Source organism: Lytechinus pictus, chromosome 16, assembly GCF_037042905.1.
Source record: "Lytechinus pictus isolate F3 Inbred chromosome 16, Lp3.0, whole genome shotgun sequence".
NCBI classification, from domain to species: Eukaryota; Metazoa; Echinodermata; class Echinoidea; order Temnopleuroida; family Toxopneustidae; genus Lytechinus; species Lytechinus pictus.
In genome coordinates, this window is record NC_087260.1 from 14238064 (window position 1) to 14254700 (window position 16637).

General features: G+C 37.2%; 1 protein-coding gene across 2 annotated transcripts in view; it reads left to right on the plus strand.

Annotated features, from left to right (window-relative positions):
* The first annotated feature begins 651 nt into the window (after positions 1–651).
* The window catches only part of LOC129278778 (high affinity choline transporter 1-like), a 24135-nt gene continuing 8149 nt past the window's right edge, over positions 652–16637 (plus strand). Inside the window, exons 1-6 of one of the 2 annotated variants that reach the window (XM_064111218.1) lie at positions 652–737; positions 7613–7851; positions 10716–10829; positions 13492–13647; positions 15252–15400; positions 16100–16225. In XM_064111218.1, coding sequence (XP_063967288.1) covers positions 7686–7851; positions 10716–10829; positions 13492–13647; positions 15252–15400; positions 16100–16225 — 711 coding nt within the window. In that variant the 5' untranslated portion in view covers positions 652–737; positions 7613–7685. Of the gene's footprint in view, positions 738–7566; positions 7852–10715; positions 10830–13491; positions 13648–15251; positions 15401–16099; positions 16226–16637 lie in introns of those variants that run through there. The other variant, XM_064111219.1, reaches the window with a different exon arrangement.

Consider the following 16637-nt stretch of genomic DNA (forward strand, 5'->3'; position numbering starts at 1 on the left):
ATGCTGATTCATTTTGAAGGGCAGAAAATGCTTGTCACATGTTCTATAAAATCATGAAACCAAACAAAACAAAAGAAGATTATTATCACGCAATCCTTATGATTCTTGAAAAGATGGCTTATCGGTTGATGGGGGAGGGGGCCTGCGCCTTTACCTGCTCCGAAGATAATTAAAGAGGTACTCCTGGCTGAAAAATATTAAATATATCCAAATAAATAATGACAGATAATAATTGTATTTATGATATTTTCTTTTAATCTAGATTTTCACATGGCAACATCATTGATAAACGGATAATACATTATACCCAAGAATTGGTAAAGCCATTAATTCGCTTCCCCAGTAATGAAAGGAGAAAAACTATTATTACGATTGATGAATATTTTAGTTCTATACGAAAGTGCACAGTACTGTTGCAACATTATCGTGCCAAGGGCGTTCTTTCAAATATAAAAAATCCCATCGAATTTCCTTTAATATGCCCCAATTCTGTTCATGACATAAGATTTGATGTCAGCTAAAGATACAGTATAAAATCAAATGATTTATACTTCATGGAAAACGGGCAATAAGGATCGACGGACAAACATAAAAAATGCACCCGAACGATGGGCGGATCACATCATTTTAAGTTCCACCATGAACGTGACTGATAATGTGAATGGAACAGTCATGCAAAGTCATTCAGTGCCACTGTCGACTGAACGTTGAACTGCTCTTTGCACTAGCTCCAGCGGGTGAGTTTTCACGATTTATTTTACTTGCTTTATTTTGTACTATAATTGAATTGTATACTTAATACTATAAATTGTAAAAATAAAAATTGTTTACTTGATTTTTTTTGACATTTTTTTTCTTTTGGTTTATCTTAAATCTGACTGTTGTATGATATCAATTTCAGGTTTTTGGGGAAAAAGTTGCACTGGATACATGCATTTTGTAATTTTTTTAAAGACATAAAAGTCTACGTTTCTCATGATCTGTTTAACACCATGATATCAAACTTTTAAAATATTATATTTTTTGTTTGGGACTAGAGAGATACAAGGAATATAGACATTAAAGGGGAAGGTCACCACGACAAAAAAAGTTTGTTGTAAAAATAGCAGAAAAAATAATAAAAATTATTGTCGAAAGTTTGAGAAAAATCCCTCAAAGAATAAAAAAGCATATATCAATAGACTAATCATTTCACAGCCATTTCTAAAGAGAAAAGAGACGAGATAATTGAAATTCATGCATTGTATGTTATGTAACTTATGGGGCAGCTGCTAGTATATGACGTCACAATTCAAAAACTTAAAAACTCAAATAGCTTTCTTAATCCTTGATAAATTTTCCTCAAACCTTCACCAATGATTTTTATTATTATTCTGTTATTTTCACAATGAAATAGCTGATCCTATAACTTATTTACAGGATATCTTTATATGTACATAATCATGTATGTACACCCAAACACACCCTCACCATCACACATATATATATTATATATGAACCAGTGGCGTACCTAGGATTTTCCAGGATTTTCGTCAGGGGGGGCAAAAAGGTCTTTCAAGCTCGTCAGGGGGGGGCAGACTGCCCCTCTGCCCCCCCCCCTCCCCCCCCCCCGTAGGTACGCTAGTGATATGAACGCTTTCCATGAAACAAAATTTTGAAATGAAATAATAAACACTGACTAACATCACTAATTAGAAGTTATCGTTGCTATATACAGTAGTGTTGTATTGAAAGTTCCCGTTTAGTTTCGGAAAACTCACATAATTACTTTGGACATATACAAAATTCACATCTCAACACAAAATGTTGTTGAATTGTTAATATTTGTTAATTGTTAATAAGTATTACAGAATCCCGTTAAGATATATGATTAATACATGTCCGTAGCGTTTATCATGGCCGTGGGAAGCGAGGGTGCTTCATTGTACTATTCTCCGTAGGCAGCACCCCCTGGAATTCTGTGCCCCATCTTACAAAGAGTTACGATTGATCCAATCAATTGTAACTCTATGGAAATCCATCAGTGTCATTTTTTTTCTACAGGAAATTTGCACAATGTCCTTTGCAAACAAAGAGAAGCACAGTGAATTTTCAAGAAAACAATGAATGCATGAATATATATCATAGTTGGAAAATATTTTGAACAAACATGAATAATACATGTTGACGTTATGGCCGTCCATAGTTGTAAGACGGGGCCCAGGTAGGTGTGTCAAATTGGAGAAATACATTGAAACTGACCAACATTTTGTGTTGAAACTTTCCTGTTTGTATTGCTTGTCAAATATTTATTGGGACCAAAACGACCTTAAGTTTTTAGTGATTTATTTTTTTTTTGCTTGTCAAATTTAGTTCATTTACTTCAGCACCCCCAGCAAAAAAAATCGTTCCCATGGCCTTGGCGTTTATGAAGTTTTCCAAGTCCGAAAGGAGACTTGCTTTCCCATATATGACTTAATTGTGGCTTCGGTCTTTAAAACAGAAAGCCATGGGTTCAAATCCAAGCCATGCCGGCAGCCATGGCATGACTGGCGTAATTTCCTTCAGCAGAAAATGATCCACTTTTTGCTGCACTCAACCTATGAGTATTAAACATATGAAATGGGTACCCGGTAGAATTGAATGAAAGTGAGCGCTGAGCACTGATATTGTAGCTCGAGAAAAAGCTGAGGTGATAAAAGTTGCGCTTTTTATTCTCTGGCAAAAACGCTTTACGAATCCAGTTATACCTCTAGTAGCTAGTGTTTACAAAAAATATTCCTTTTTTTTTTAAATAATAATAATAGTAGTCAGTTCTTGCATAGCCCATAACACATTATGAATAACGTCTCTATGCGCTTCCAAGGACTTGGATATTATTACCCCGGCTTTAGCTCAAGCAGCCTTTCCAACGCTCGGCATTTCAAGGAATAAATTCCTGCCAGGTACCCATTCACATACATGGGTTGAGTGCAGCACAATGTGGATACATTTCTTGCTGAAGGAAACTACGTAACGGCTGGGATTTGAACCCATGACCCTCTGTTTCAAGGTCTGGAGACTAATCCGCTGGGCCACAACGCTTTTAATTGTTATATGATTTGAGAACTGTTGTAGAAAAGTTTTTAAGTTTTTAGATGTAGGCCCCTATGCATTCATATCCTCACATCCTCAAGAAAGCGAAGCGACCGAGCTACAGAAATTGCGGTACCCCGTCAGATATCCCTTCATGTTGCGTTTACCTTAAGTACTATGATAAAGATTACGGGATTCTTAATTCCCCCTTTCATCCTTTTTTGTGTTTTCTACCCCCCCCCCAAAAAAAAAAAGGCCGCCCTCAGAAGTTACATGTCTTTTAAATTAATGACGATTCTTTACAAATGCTGCAGAAATTGGTCTGTCTCCCGATCCCGATTATACATTTGTTTTAAAATTGCTTACGGCAGCGCATAATTGTGCGAGTGTGAGATAAACTAAGAGAGGAAGCACGCGTTCACTCCGTTCCCTCTGTGCGATAAACTTACTACTTTTTTAAGTACCCCCTTGATGTGATTTTTTTTAAATTGCTTTTGAGAAATAACTCTATCTTATCTTGTCAGAATTTCTAAAAGAACATCTGTATGCTACATCTTCTATACGAAATCCTAGATCGGCTCCTAGTACATGACTGTAGTCAGGGGCGGATCCAGGATTTTTCGAAAGGTGGTGGCACATTTTCCCCGAGAAAAAAAATTGACAAGCCAAAAAAAAAAAAAAAGGGTTTCAACCAAAAATTAAGAAGAAAACGTTCGCAAAAAAAAATTGACAAGCTAAAAAAAAAAGGTCTTCACTTTCGAAAGGGGGCACACTTCTGTTTTAACTGCATTTTTACATTACAAATTTTAATTGTGCCTCTCAAAGGGGGGGGGGGGCGGCTGTGCACCCCCCCCCCCTGGATCCGCTAGTGCATGTAGTACCCAATTATCTTTTCTCATTTGGCCCACGGGAGATATTATATATATACGAAGAGTTTGGTTGCAAAAGGGGTTAGGTCCACTTTGAACCATTCCGAGAAAAAACATGTTTTTTATTTTCACTTATTGCAATATTTTTATGAGAAACTTCATTGTCATGATGTACTACCCTGTCATGTGGACATAAAATTGGATGTAAAAGAAATCTACCTGTCTTCAATTTTTTTTTCAATCTACTGTATATATATTTTTTTAAATCATCATAGTGGACCTAACCCCTTTTGCACTTTTGCAAGCAAACTGAAATGAATCCAATCTCTTTTGATTAAAAAAGTGATTTTTCTTTCCCACTTTTATTCACGTTTTCATGTGAATTTCACACTTTCTTTGGTATCATCAGAGCGTCTAAAATTTTAGAGGTTTTGAGACAGAAAACAATAAAATTTATGAAAAATGGACCTAACCCCTTTTGACAAATGAGCTCTTCAGAAGAGTTTGGTTGCAAAAGGGGTTAGGCCAGTCCACTCCGAGAAAATCATTTTTTATTCTCCCATATTGCAATATATTCTTATGCGAAACTAAATGTTCATGATATCCTACTATGAAAACATAAAATTGAAAAAAACAAGAAATCTACCTGTCTTCATATTTTTTTAAATATTCTTTTCCCAAAAAAAATTTGTGTGGACCTAACCCCTTTTGCAACCAAACTGAAATGGACCTAACCCCTTTTGAAAAAAAAAGTGATTTTTCTTTGCCATTTTAGTTCACTTTTTAATAGTAATTTCAACTTTTCGTTGCTATCATCTTATATAGAGCTACTAAAAATATATATATTGAGACAACAAAAAATCAAATTTCATGAAAAATGGACCTAACCCCTTTGCAAGTTAGCTCTTCATATATATAATATGTATGTATCACTAGCGTACCTACGGGGGGGGGCAGGGGGGCACTCTGCCCCCCTGACGAGCCACAACCCATACAAAAGACATATACCTGCCCCCCTGACGCGCTTAAAAGACCTTTTTTGCCCCCCCTGACGAGCTTGAAGACCTTTATTGCCCCCCTGACGAGCTTGAAGACCCTTTTTTTTTTTTTTTTTTTTTTGCTTGTCAATTTTTTTTCTGGTACGAAAACCTTTTTTTTTTTTTATTGAAGACCTTTTTTTTTTTTTTTTTTTTTTTGCTTGTCAATTTTTTTTCTGGTACGAAAACCTTTATTTTTTTATTGAAGACCTTTTTTTTTTTTTTGGGCTTGTCAATTTTTTTGGCGGCCGATTTTGCCCCCCCCCCCTGTGGAAAATCCTAGGTACGCCACTGGTATGTATATATATATTGCGAAATCTAGTTACACATATTTCCTAAGCTCTTGTAAATTAAGAATTTATAAAACCATTAAAGGAGAGTTGTATTTATTGTAAATATTTATTCAAGTCTAATCACTGCGTCAATGACGCTTTCAGTACACAAAATTATTGTAATTAAAAGGGATGCCGATATTCGAATGATTGATTATTTATCAATAAAAAGTGGTGAAAATACAGCTCCACTTGCTCGTCGACACGGTCGGATTGACACCTTTATTTCAACACTCGCATTAAAAAGGCAAAATGTTGGAGGCCCGAATTTTTTTAGTAAGTAAATACCTTTTCATTCCAAACTTAACGTGTTTTATCCCAGTTTATAGATCGCATTTTTCACACAACAGTTGCTTTACGGTTTATTTGTTAGATTTATGGTATATAATTTTCAATTTTATATGACAATTAATTCAGAAGTTTACTATGGGCCATATTTACTAGATTTACCGGGTGTTTCACCCAAATGTATAGGCTTTAATAAAGCACGTTCATATTGACAATTCGTAAATATTTTCAAATGATAAAGTTTTTTTGTTTACATTACTTGTAAAATAAGAGTCTCATAAAACTCCATTCTAGTGAGCACGATCAAACAACCATCTGAATATATTCTGAAATGATTAAAAAAATATTTGCTATTTTTACAGACCCGTAAGACGTCAAATAAACTTGGATCAACCTTGACGGGTCTTATATCTCTAACATGACACTTACTTCAAGGTCAACTGAGATCACGGTGTCTTAAAAAAAATGGGACATCAAGAAAGTTAAATTAATAGAATCTTTGATGCCACAAGGGACAATATTTATTTTTGGTTAGATATCAGATCCGATTGCTCTTAAGAATAAGAAACAAAATGTATTGTGTCGTGGGAAAGGTGTCAGGCTCTGTATTTCGAAACCTGTCAGATTTTTGTTGTTGCAAGTTCAATGCGTTGAACATAATTACAATGTATGCAACCTGAACATAAACATGCTCAATGTGCGTGATGTGACCTTAAATCGTGTAACTGCAGGAAACAGAGACGACGCCAGAGGCCTGTTGCATAAAAGAAAGAAAGAAAAAAAAAAACGCTGGCAATTTTTTTTTGCCATGTTCGATGTGCATGATATGACCTTATAAATAGTGTAACTGCAGCTTGTAGGGTGAACATTTAACAGAGACGACGCAAGGGGGCCTGTTGCATAAAACAAAATATAAAAAACTCTGGAATTTTGTTTAATGTGTAAGTTTCAATGGCATAATTTTGTTTGCCAGAGTTTATGTTTATTTGCCAATCTTATTATGGCAACAGTTTTATGCAACGGGACCCGGGATATTTTGAAAGGGGGAGTGGTTCGAGGGGAAGACGTCATTTTTTCTTGATTAGATTATAGGAGTGTTATAGGTGTTTAGACGATCGACCCAGACATCACTCTTGCCTTGTTTATTTTTTTCTTCTAATTTTTCCCTCAATTGTTCCCCTCCATTCTTTCACTTGCACTCTTTTCACTATATCATGTAAATGCTGCGTGACCACTGCCTCCCCAGGCGCTTGCCCCTGCGAAGTTTGACTCATTGAATTCCCGCCCCCCCCCCCCCCACAAAAAACATGGCCCATGAAACTGGCGGCATATCATGCACATAAATACATTATTCTATTGTACTTCTTTAGAAATACGAAGCTGGATTTGTTATTCGGTGTCATCTATTCTTTACAGAAAACTTCGGGAGTAAAGTCACCCCAGAATAATCATCATGTCTGGCGTCACGAGGCAAACGGTTGAATTCAAATAAATCCATGATTTAAAATGTCTCTTTTCATCTTTAAATCAGGAAAATGATTCTGTTTTGGAGCAGTCATTTATCACGATCCCTGACAATAGGGCTATATACGCATGATACATGTACATGTACATTATGTTTTCATGAATCTGTGACATATTATCAATCTTGTCATCGTCGACTACAAAGAAATCTCGATATACAAATACCAGTCGTCTATAGCTCTTTCAGCACACATTGGTGTTAGCGCTTAAATCTGGGGACCTCAACATTTATTTTGCCACCCAAAAGATGTTACCCTGGGCTTAAATACAATGATCAGCAACCAATCTGTCGGTTTTGAACTTCAATAGGTATCTGCAATACACGTAGGGACGCATCACGGCGGCAAGGGGGGGGGGGCTGGTGACGACCACCCCTGTCAGTTTTTCAAGGGGGTGGGGAGAAAATAGAGAGGTGGGAAAATGGAAGATAAAAGAGAAAAGACGAAAGAATGTTATTGCATAAAAGGAAGATTTTCATTTTTGTAATCTGTGTTTTCGCTTGGACCAGGAAATTTCGAACAGGCCTATATATCTACTGGCATTTTCGGCACGTTCGGTCAGTCCACGCCATTGTTCGCGTCATGGCTATCCAGTGGGGCGGAGTGGCGGCGCTGGTGGTGTTCTATCTACTCATCTTCGCTGTCGGAATATGGGCATCCAGGAAGATCAAAGGGTCTGCTAATACGGAGAGAGCAATGGTAGCAGACAGGGATTTTGGCTGGGGTGTTGGCCTTTTTACGTTGATTGGTGAGTCTTACACGAACCCATGCAAAAATGCAATATAAAAAAGTTGTTTATTAATGTAACCCCTGAATGAACTTTATGAACCATTATTAGAGTGCACCCCAAGGGCAGATGGATTGATGTTATAACCAATCACATTCAAAACAGCTTTGGCAAACTCTTTTGAAAATATTTTGTGAAAAATGGGAATATATATTATGTAAGTTTTACTGCATCACTTGTTCAATATTTCAAATATACACTCTAAAAACACATATATAACATGAATAAGGCGAAAAGGGTCGAGGGATGACAATGTTTTCAACCCGTTTTAAAACAGCTGCCTCTCCTCGGTCTTTTTAAAGAAAAATTCATAGCGTCCCACCTCTTTTTTTAGAATGTGCTTGCATTCGAAATAACCACTGGTGGATCGAGGGGGGGGGGGCAAAGCGTAATGTAAAAATACCGTTTAAATAGAAGTGTGCCCCCCCCCCCGCACTTTTGAACATGACGACTTTTTTTCTTTGCTTGTCAAATTAATCCTCGGAAAATGTGCCCCCTTTGGAAAATCCTGGATCCGCCCCTGAAAATAACCATTGACAGGTTGAAAGGACATATACATGGGACGTGGACAGAAGCTTGCGTTCAATCCCAAATCAAATATATAAACGAACAGAAAAAAGTCAAGCGCAAGTCACTCATACAACTTATTTTGCAAATTTATTGATTACCGCCCAATTACAATGCGTTTTTCGCGCAACGCCCCCACTTAAGCGCTCGATTTAAATTATTAAGACACAACTCTTGCAACGCCCCATAAACAGCGGGGGTGCTGAGGGTGCTGTGTGGATTATTCTCCATCAAAAGCACCCCCAGGTATTCTGGACGGTGTGTAAAATTTGAGAAATGACCTTCATTTTGTTGTGAAACCCTCTTTTTTCAAGTTTCTAGGGACCAATTTGATTTCCATTTTTTATTGAACCCCCCCCTCCCTTTGGGCTTTTGAAATTTCTTTGGACAAAGGTGACCCCGATTTGGTAGTGAAAACCTTTTTTTTCTTTTATAATTTATATCAGCACCCCCAGTAAAAATACAAATTGTTCCCAGGGCCCCGTATACATGGTATAAACAGTAATAGAATTGACTCTCTGATTAATAGGCAATAATATGGATACTGTAGAAATGATATAAATCTCCAGTCTTCTAATTCATCAAACTTCTATGAATGTCTTCAGGGCTCTAGCCTATTCTAAGAATTGAAAGAGCGGGATCAAAACTAAGTCGAAATTAAACTCATTTCCGACGATGGGTATACTGGCCTATATACATCGATATCCAGTTAATGCTTCATGAGATGTGCATACAAGTATAATGGAGTTTTGGGGATGATTAAGACCCTCCCCCAAAAAATGAAGAATAGAAAAAAAGAATAAACAAAAATAAAAATAAATAAATGAATTAAAAAATAAATAAAATAAGATAAATAAACCAACGTACAATCTAAAAATCAAGGATTTAAAATAAATCTAGATCGGCTGTGAATAGTGACCAGCCGAAGATTAGATTTAGTTTTAAAACTTGTAGATTTAAATATAAATCTAAAAGATTTGAATTGAAATCTTTTGAGATTTGAAAGTTAATCCTAAAGATTTAAAATAAATCCAACATTCGGCTGGTCACTATCCACAACCGATCTAGATTAATTTTAAATCTTTGATTTTTAGAGTGTATGCTTTTGATACCAAATCAATCATTTGGCCTAGTTTTTCTTAATCATGAAAGCTGTTCTTTTTCAATTCTAAGAATCAATTGAATTGCTATCCATTCTAAGTTCACTCTTATTATGCTTATTTCTTCGAATCACGTGATCTCCACCAATCAATATCTCTTACACCAGTCGCGTCGCCTGCCAGATGATTCCCAGAAATTAGCCATCATACAAAACAACTTACATCCACACTTTGTCTTATTACTTTGTGTTATTCTTTTTATATCAAAGTCTAGTGAATAGATGATGACGTAGATCCTTTGCCATTCAATTATTTTTCCCCAGGCGTATAACGAACGAATATTCATCACTCCTCGGGTTCATAATGTATCCATGCAGCTTTTGTAATGTTTGTATAGGCGTTGATATTGTTACATGTATTACCAGAGAGATGACAGTTAGCTGGTATTACATTGATAATTATATACGGATTAGTATTAATGAACGAATGAACAGTTGTAAAACCATTTCTTAGCTTGATTAGGTTGATTTTCGAAGGATCTGTTAATTTTGCATGATAGTCGTCAAGTTCAATTCATGGACAATTTCCATCTCAAATAGGCCTTTGTTATTTATAATAAATTATCAAAACATTTATTTCAATAAATGATATATGTATAATTGGTTATAATCAATTGGTTATTATTATTATTATTAGACTATAATTACTTATCTCCGTTATATATTGCATTGTATTGTATTCATTATTGTTAATAGTTGGCCTATATTATGTATTTTATATATTGGTTTAGATCCTGATATATATAAGATCAAGAGTATGGAGAGGGCTGTAGCAAGGTCAATACCAGTCTTCATCAAGATTTCGGGCACATGCCCTTCATCAGGATCTAAACCAATATATAAAATACAAAATATAGGCCTAATAATAACAATGATAAATACAACACAATGCAATATATAACGGAGATAAGTAATTATAATCTAATAATAATAACCAATTATTCATTTAAGGTAATGGAGAGAGTAGGTGAGGGGGCATTAATAGGGGTTATACGCTTAATGCCAAATAATTTGAATGCTTCACAACACTATGGATATCGAATTTCATATACTAATGCACGAATGTCACATTTGATAATTCCATGTGTTTGTTCGACAGCTACATGGGTTGGAGGAGGTTACATCAATGGAACAGCAGAGATCGTTTTTACCCCTGGGTGGGGTCTCGTATGGGCCCAAGCACCGTGGGGCTACAGTCTCAGTTTTGTCATAAGTGAGTCTCTCTCCTTTTTTTCAGGCGCGGATCCAGGGGGTGGGCACAGGGGGAACGTGCCCCCTTCTTTTGAGAAGCAAAATTAACAATTTGTAATGTAAAAATGCCATGCATGAAAACAAAGGTGTACCCCCTCTTTTCAACTTGAAGACCTTTTTTTTTGCTTGCCAAACTTTTTGCGTACGAAAACCCCATAATTTGTGGTTGAAAACTTTTTTTTTTTGCTTGTCATTTTTTTTTCTCAAAATTTGTTCGGGGACGAAAAATTTGCCCCCCCCCCTTTTCGAAAATCCTGGATCCGCCCCTGCCTTTTTTCATGCAATCGAGTCATGTGCGTGAGTGTGTGTTTGAGTGGGTGAGGGAAAGAGAGGGAGAGGGGAGGGGGTATAATTAAGCAACGACTTAAATAGTAAATCACTTGGTTGATTTACGTTTTTATACCGTCGGAAAACATAGTTGATCCATTAACTAGTCATGTCAGACTAGTCCCATGGTCTGTCGTTGGATCATTTCAGATTATGCATTATTGTTCTTAAAGTTTGAAAATTACATTTTGGGCCAAAAATTACTTAAGATTTTTGAAAGTGCATCAACAGTGTGACATTGGCTAAGTTGCGAGAAACTGAATTTGAAATCCGGTCAATGCTTCATATTCTAGTCACTGTTAAAATCTATATTATTTTATCTTGACTCTTTTTCTTTTCTACAGACTCATGTACATGTCTTGTTAACTCACTAATGCCTGTTCAATACCCTAGCATATTTTGCAGTAAATCTGTACGTTCCAATCAGAATGCATTATTATGTGTAAATTGATAGTTGGAGCCACGTTTTTACTTGTGAAAATATCACCAATAATATCTTTCATGTTACGGAAGACTGGATTTGAACATTGTGTATATTTCACCAATTGCCATTTAACTTTCAGGAAATTGAATCTTACACGTTTTCCCATGAAAATGTCTTATGTTGACCTTTATTTTAACCAATTGCCTACTGGAACCTGGTGATTCATGACTACAAAACCTATGGGAATTTCAAAAATCCGAGTGGTCAATAGGTTAATCGAGCTGTCACACCAGGCGCTGTACCTATCTCATTTTCAGGGGCCCATTGCAGAAAGAGTTGCAATCAATCGCAACTCTAAAAATCACGCGCAACTTAATTTTCAACCTATCAACAGCGCGCATTTTGGACTTGCGATTGATTTTTTGGCTTGCGTTTAAACGCAACTCTTTCTGCAACGGGCCCCATCATGTATAATGGAATTCTTGGTAGTGATAAGGAAATATATCAAATATACTTGATGAAAAAAAATTAACAATGTACTCGAGGATTTGTCTTCCAACAGTGAGCAAAATGATTATTCAAACTGTACTCGAAGTCTTACAGACACCTAAACGCAGTTTTCTTTTCCCTATAACTGTCGCATTTGTTAGTAAAGAATTGCAAGGTCTGATCTGCGAAAAGGCAGTTGGCATTGATAACCTACATCCAAAACTGCTTCAGCTGGCGGCAACCGTAATAGAAGAGCCACTCGCATTTTTATTCAATTACTCATTAATATCAATGTCCCAAGGTCCCAACAGAGTTTAAAACAGCGAAAATTATACAAATTTTCAAAGGAGGAGATACATATCAGGTTAATAATTCTAGGCATATTTCACTTTTACCTGTACCGGCTAAGATCTTAGATAAAGCTATCCACTCTCAACTATATGATCTTTTTAAATACCAATAAATTTATTGGCCCACGCACAATCAGGGTTTTGACTAGTCCAGATTGGACCTTGGTGTTTGGAAGTTCTCTTTCCCAAAACTAACATAGAGGGCACATGACTCCCACTCTTTAATCAGCGCCAATTCACTCATCTTCCCACCTATCATACCCCTGAGGGAAGATGAGTGGATGCATCTTTTACTGATCACACCATAAATACATATATTTATTTATATTTATATATACTTTTTTATAATTGAATTCAATTTTACTTTATTGCTCCTCCTTTTTTGAGGGAAAAATTTCCTTCCCTTGCGTTCACACTTCTTGCATCCGACATTGAACGCTAAATTGGTATGATATGATGACTTGTTTCGAGGGGGCGGGGGGGGGGGTTCGATTCATGCGTATAAAAAAACGGGTTTGCCCCTCCTTCCAATTCCAGAATATATATATGCGGCCATGAATTGTGTAATGAATTGCGGATCTTGGGGGGTTAGGGGTTTAAACCCTCACCTTGGGATCCCCCCCCAAAAAAAAATATAAATAAAAAGGAGTGTGGATCAAACTCCAACACCCCTTCCCTGTTTAAGGGAGTCGCGCAAGCAGAAGAGTGGCGGATCTACGGGGGGGGGGGGCGCATTATATACGTCGCAGCTCATCGTTATTGGGTCAAACCAACTCAGGGGCGGATCCAGGATTTTCCAAAAGGGGGGGGGAATTTTTCGAAAGAAAATTTTGACAAGCCCCCCAAAAAAGGTTTTCACCCACAAATTAAGGATATTTAGTACCCGAAAAAATTTGACAAGCCCCCGCCCCCCAAAAAAATTAAGGTTTTCAACCACAAATAAAGAATATTTCGTACCCGATAAAATTTGACAAGCAAAAAAAAGAAGGGTTTCAACCACAAATTAATCATATTTCGTACTCCCATTCACATAGATGGCCTTTTCTTCGCCAAGCAGATGAGATCAGCTAATTACGTCACAATGATAGACCCGTTTCAGATCAAGTATGGCAACCGAATGGGCGGGCTTCTGTTTTTGGCTGCATTGACGGGAGAATTGCTGTGGTGTGCCGCCATTTTAGCAGCGCTAGGTAATATTATATTTTCCTATTTTTTGCAAAATACGTAATGCTATTTTTCTCTTACTCCTATACCTTGACATGAATAGGGCTGATTTATCGGTAACTCAAATTTCGCTTTTCTGGAAGCGCAACATTTTGAAAATGTCATTGAAGATCAATGTACAGCTTATAACTATGATAGGTATGTTTTCATTAATATTTTTTTGCTACAATAGGGTTATCTTTTTAGGTTAATAGTTTCTAATAAAAGAGATGATAACTTTAACATCCGATCCAGATAGTGTTTTTCCGTCCTGCTTATTACAATGTGCCACATGAATGAAAACACCATTTGAAAAGTTTCAAATTATTAGCAAAGAAGTAAAAGAGGAGAGAACAAAGCCGAGAAAGTGGGAGAAATAGAAAATATCTTTGAAACACCCCCCCCCCCCTCCACGCCTTTTTCGAATTCCCTTGGGCCGCCCTTATTTCTGGTAAGCCTAATTCCGAATTTTCGCATTTACTCCGGGAAACTCTCTTCAACTCACCGATTCCTTTTAAAATGCAAGTCAAATCACAATAGAGAGCTAGGACAGCATCGGAATCTCTTGACTCTTGACAACAACATAATTTGCAAATCTTCGGATGATTTGCTGTCCCAGTCCACCAACTTACGACAAATAAAAAGCCTGTCAGCTCTCCATGGTGATTTCAAATGCATTTTCGAAGCGTTGCGTTGTAGAGAGTTTCCCCGTATTAGTAAATGCGAAAACCCCTTTTGGCTCTTTACGAACGTGGATCACAAAACGTTCTGAGTTAGGCCTAATTAGAGTCTCAGTCATATGTAAATTTATAAAAAAGAAAACATCAGTGAAAAACTATTTGGTAGTTTTTGTAGTTCATATTGATAGTCGTGCGAATAGATGTGTATGCAACGGCGAATAAAAAATTACTAGTATAAGGTGGGCAAAGAAAACCTCTAATTTTCTTTTTTTTAAATCTAATGACCCCCCCCCCCCAAAAAAAAAAAAAAAAAAAAAAAAGAGGTCAAACATCAGTAATTTTTTTTAACTCTCATCGGTTTTTTTTTGGGAGCGGGGGGGGGGGGGGGGCAAGAAATCCTTCCAATCACACATTTGGGCGATTCCATACGTGTCGTACGGGACATTTTGTCAACAATTTCTAGTCTCTTAACTGATTGCTTGATCAATGAAAAATTACTGTTTGTCAATGATAAAGTTATAGTGAGTAGTCATGTGAAAAACTGATTACCAACAAAAATATTTGATTATAAGGCTGAATTACGGGCGAAAATTTTGTGTGTCGTACGGGACTCAGAAATGTCCCTTACGACACGCAACATTTTCACCTCTAATTCACCCATGGACAGCATATTTTGTTGGTTGTCAATTTTTCATATGTTTACCCAGTAGTACTCTATTATCACCACAAAACAAATTGAAGTTCTTTGTTTGTTTGGACAATAGGTTGAAAAATGTTGCGAAAATAGCTTATTTCTCTAGCATGGAATCGCCCATTTATACTTTCTTTTCTGCGCACCCCTCCTCCCTCCCTCATCCACCTTTGTATGGACTGCTTAAAGAAACCCACCTCTCCTTTTTCTTCCTTTATAGGATCAACTATCAGTGTCATCCTAGAGCTGGATCAAAATCTTTCCGTCATTATCTCGGCATGCATCGCTGCAGCATACACGCTCTTCGGCGGGCTTTTCTCAGTGGCCTACACTGATATCCTCCAACTGATCTGTATATTCCTCGGTCTGGTATGAATCAACAGTCACTGGTGGATCCAGGGAGGGGGGGGGGGGGGGGGAGGGCACAGCTGTCACGTGCCTTTGAGAAGCAAAATTAAAATTTGTAATGTACAAATGCCATTGAAAGATATGCTTAATTTGTGGGTGAAAACCTTTTTTTGCTTGTCAATTTTTTTCGGGTACGAAATATCCTTAATTTGTGGTTGAAAACATTTTTTTTTTGCTTGTCAAAATATTCCTCCGTAAAATTTGCCCCCCCCCCCCATTTTGGAAAATCCTGGATCTGCCCCTGTCAACAGTGGCGGTGATTTCTGCCCGCCCTCTTTATTGAGTGTTTCATTATATACACTTCAGTTCGGAAATTATCTTTGTTTTTATAAATTATATCGACTCTTATTTACGCATTTGATTATTTCTAACAATTATTTTTGTTCCGTTTTTTTATATCATGCCAAGATTTTGACATATCTACTTAAGTTATTTTAGCAAAGTGTGCTATGTAGTGATATACTTTATATCTTAATTCCTTTCTTCAGACAAGTTGTCACAAGTCATGAAACCGGGTTCAAAATTGATTTCAGGGTTGGGGGGGGGGGGGAGGGGATTGTCTTGGGAAGATTCCAACTTGCAATCACAGGGGCCCTGGCGGATGTCTTTTTATTTCATTCCCCTTATCTTTGTCGTTTGTTTTTATTATATTCTTTTTAGTGGATCTGTTTACCCTTTGCGATGACCAATGCTGCTGTCACACCTATCAAGGACACAACGGATCGCTGGGTAGGCGAGTGGGACGTCAGGACTACTGGACAATGGCTTGATAGTTTCCTACTGATAGTAAGTAGACAAGTATCGATATGGGGCCCCCGTAACCACTAGCGTACCTATGGGGGGGGGGGGGGCAGAGGGGGCAGTCTGCCCCCCTGACGAGCCACAACCCATGCAAAGGACGTATCCCTGCCCCCCCCTGACGAGCTTGAAGACCTTTATTGCCCCCCCTGACGAGCTTGAAGATCCTTTTTTTTTTTTTTTTTTTTTTGCTTGTCAAATTTTTTTCTGGTACGAAATCCTTCATTTGTGATTGAAGACCTTTTTTTTTTTTTTTTTTGCTTGTCAAATTTTTTGGCGGACGGTTTTGCCCTCCCTGTGAAAAATCCCAGGAACGCCACTGCCCGTAACATAAAGCTTTATAGATTACCGAAGCGTGACGTCATCAATTTTCAAGTTTGCATTTCAGTATTTTTTATAA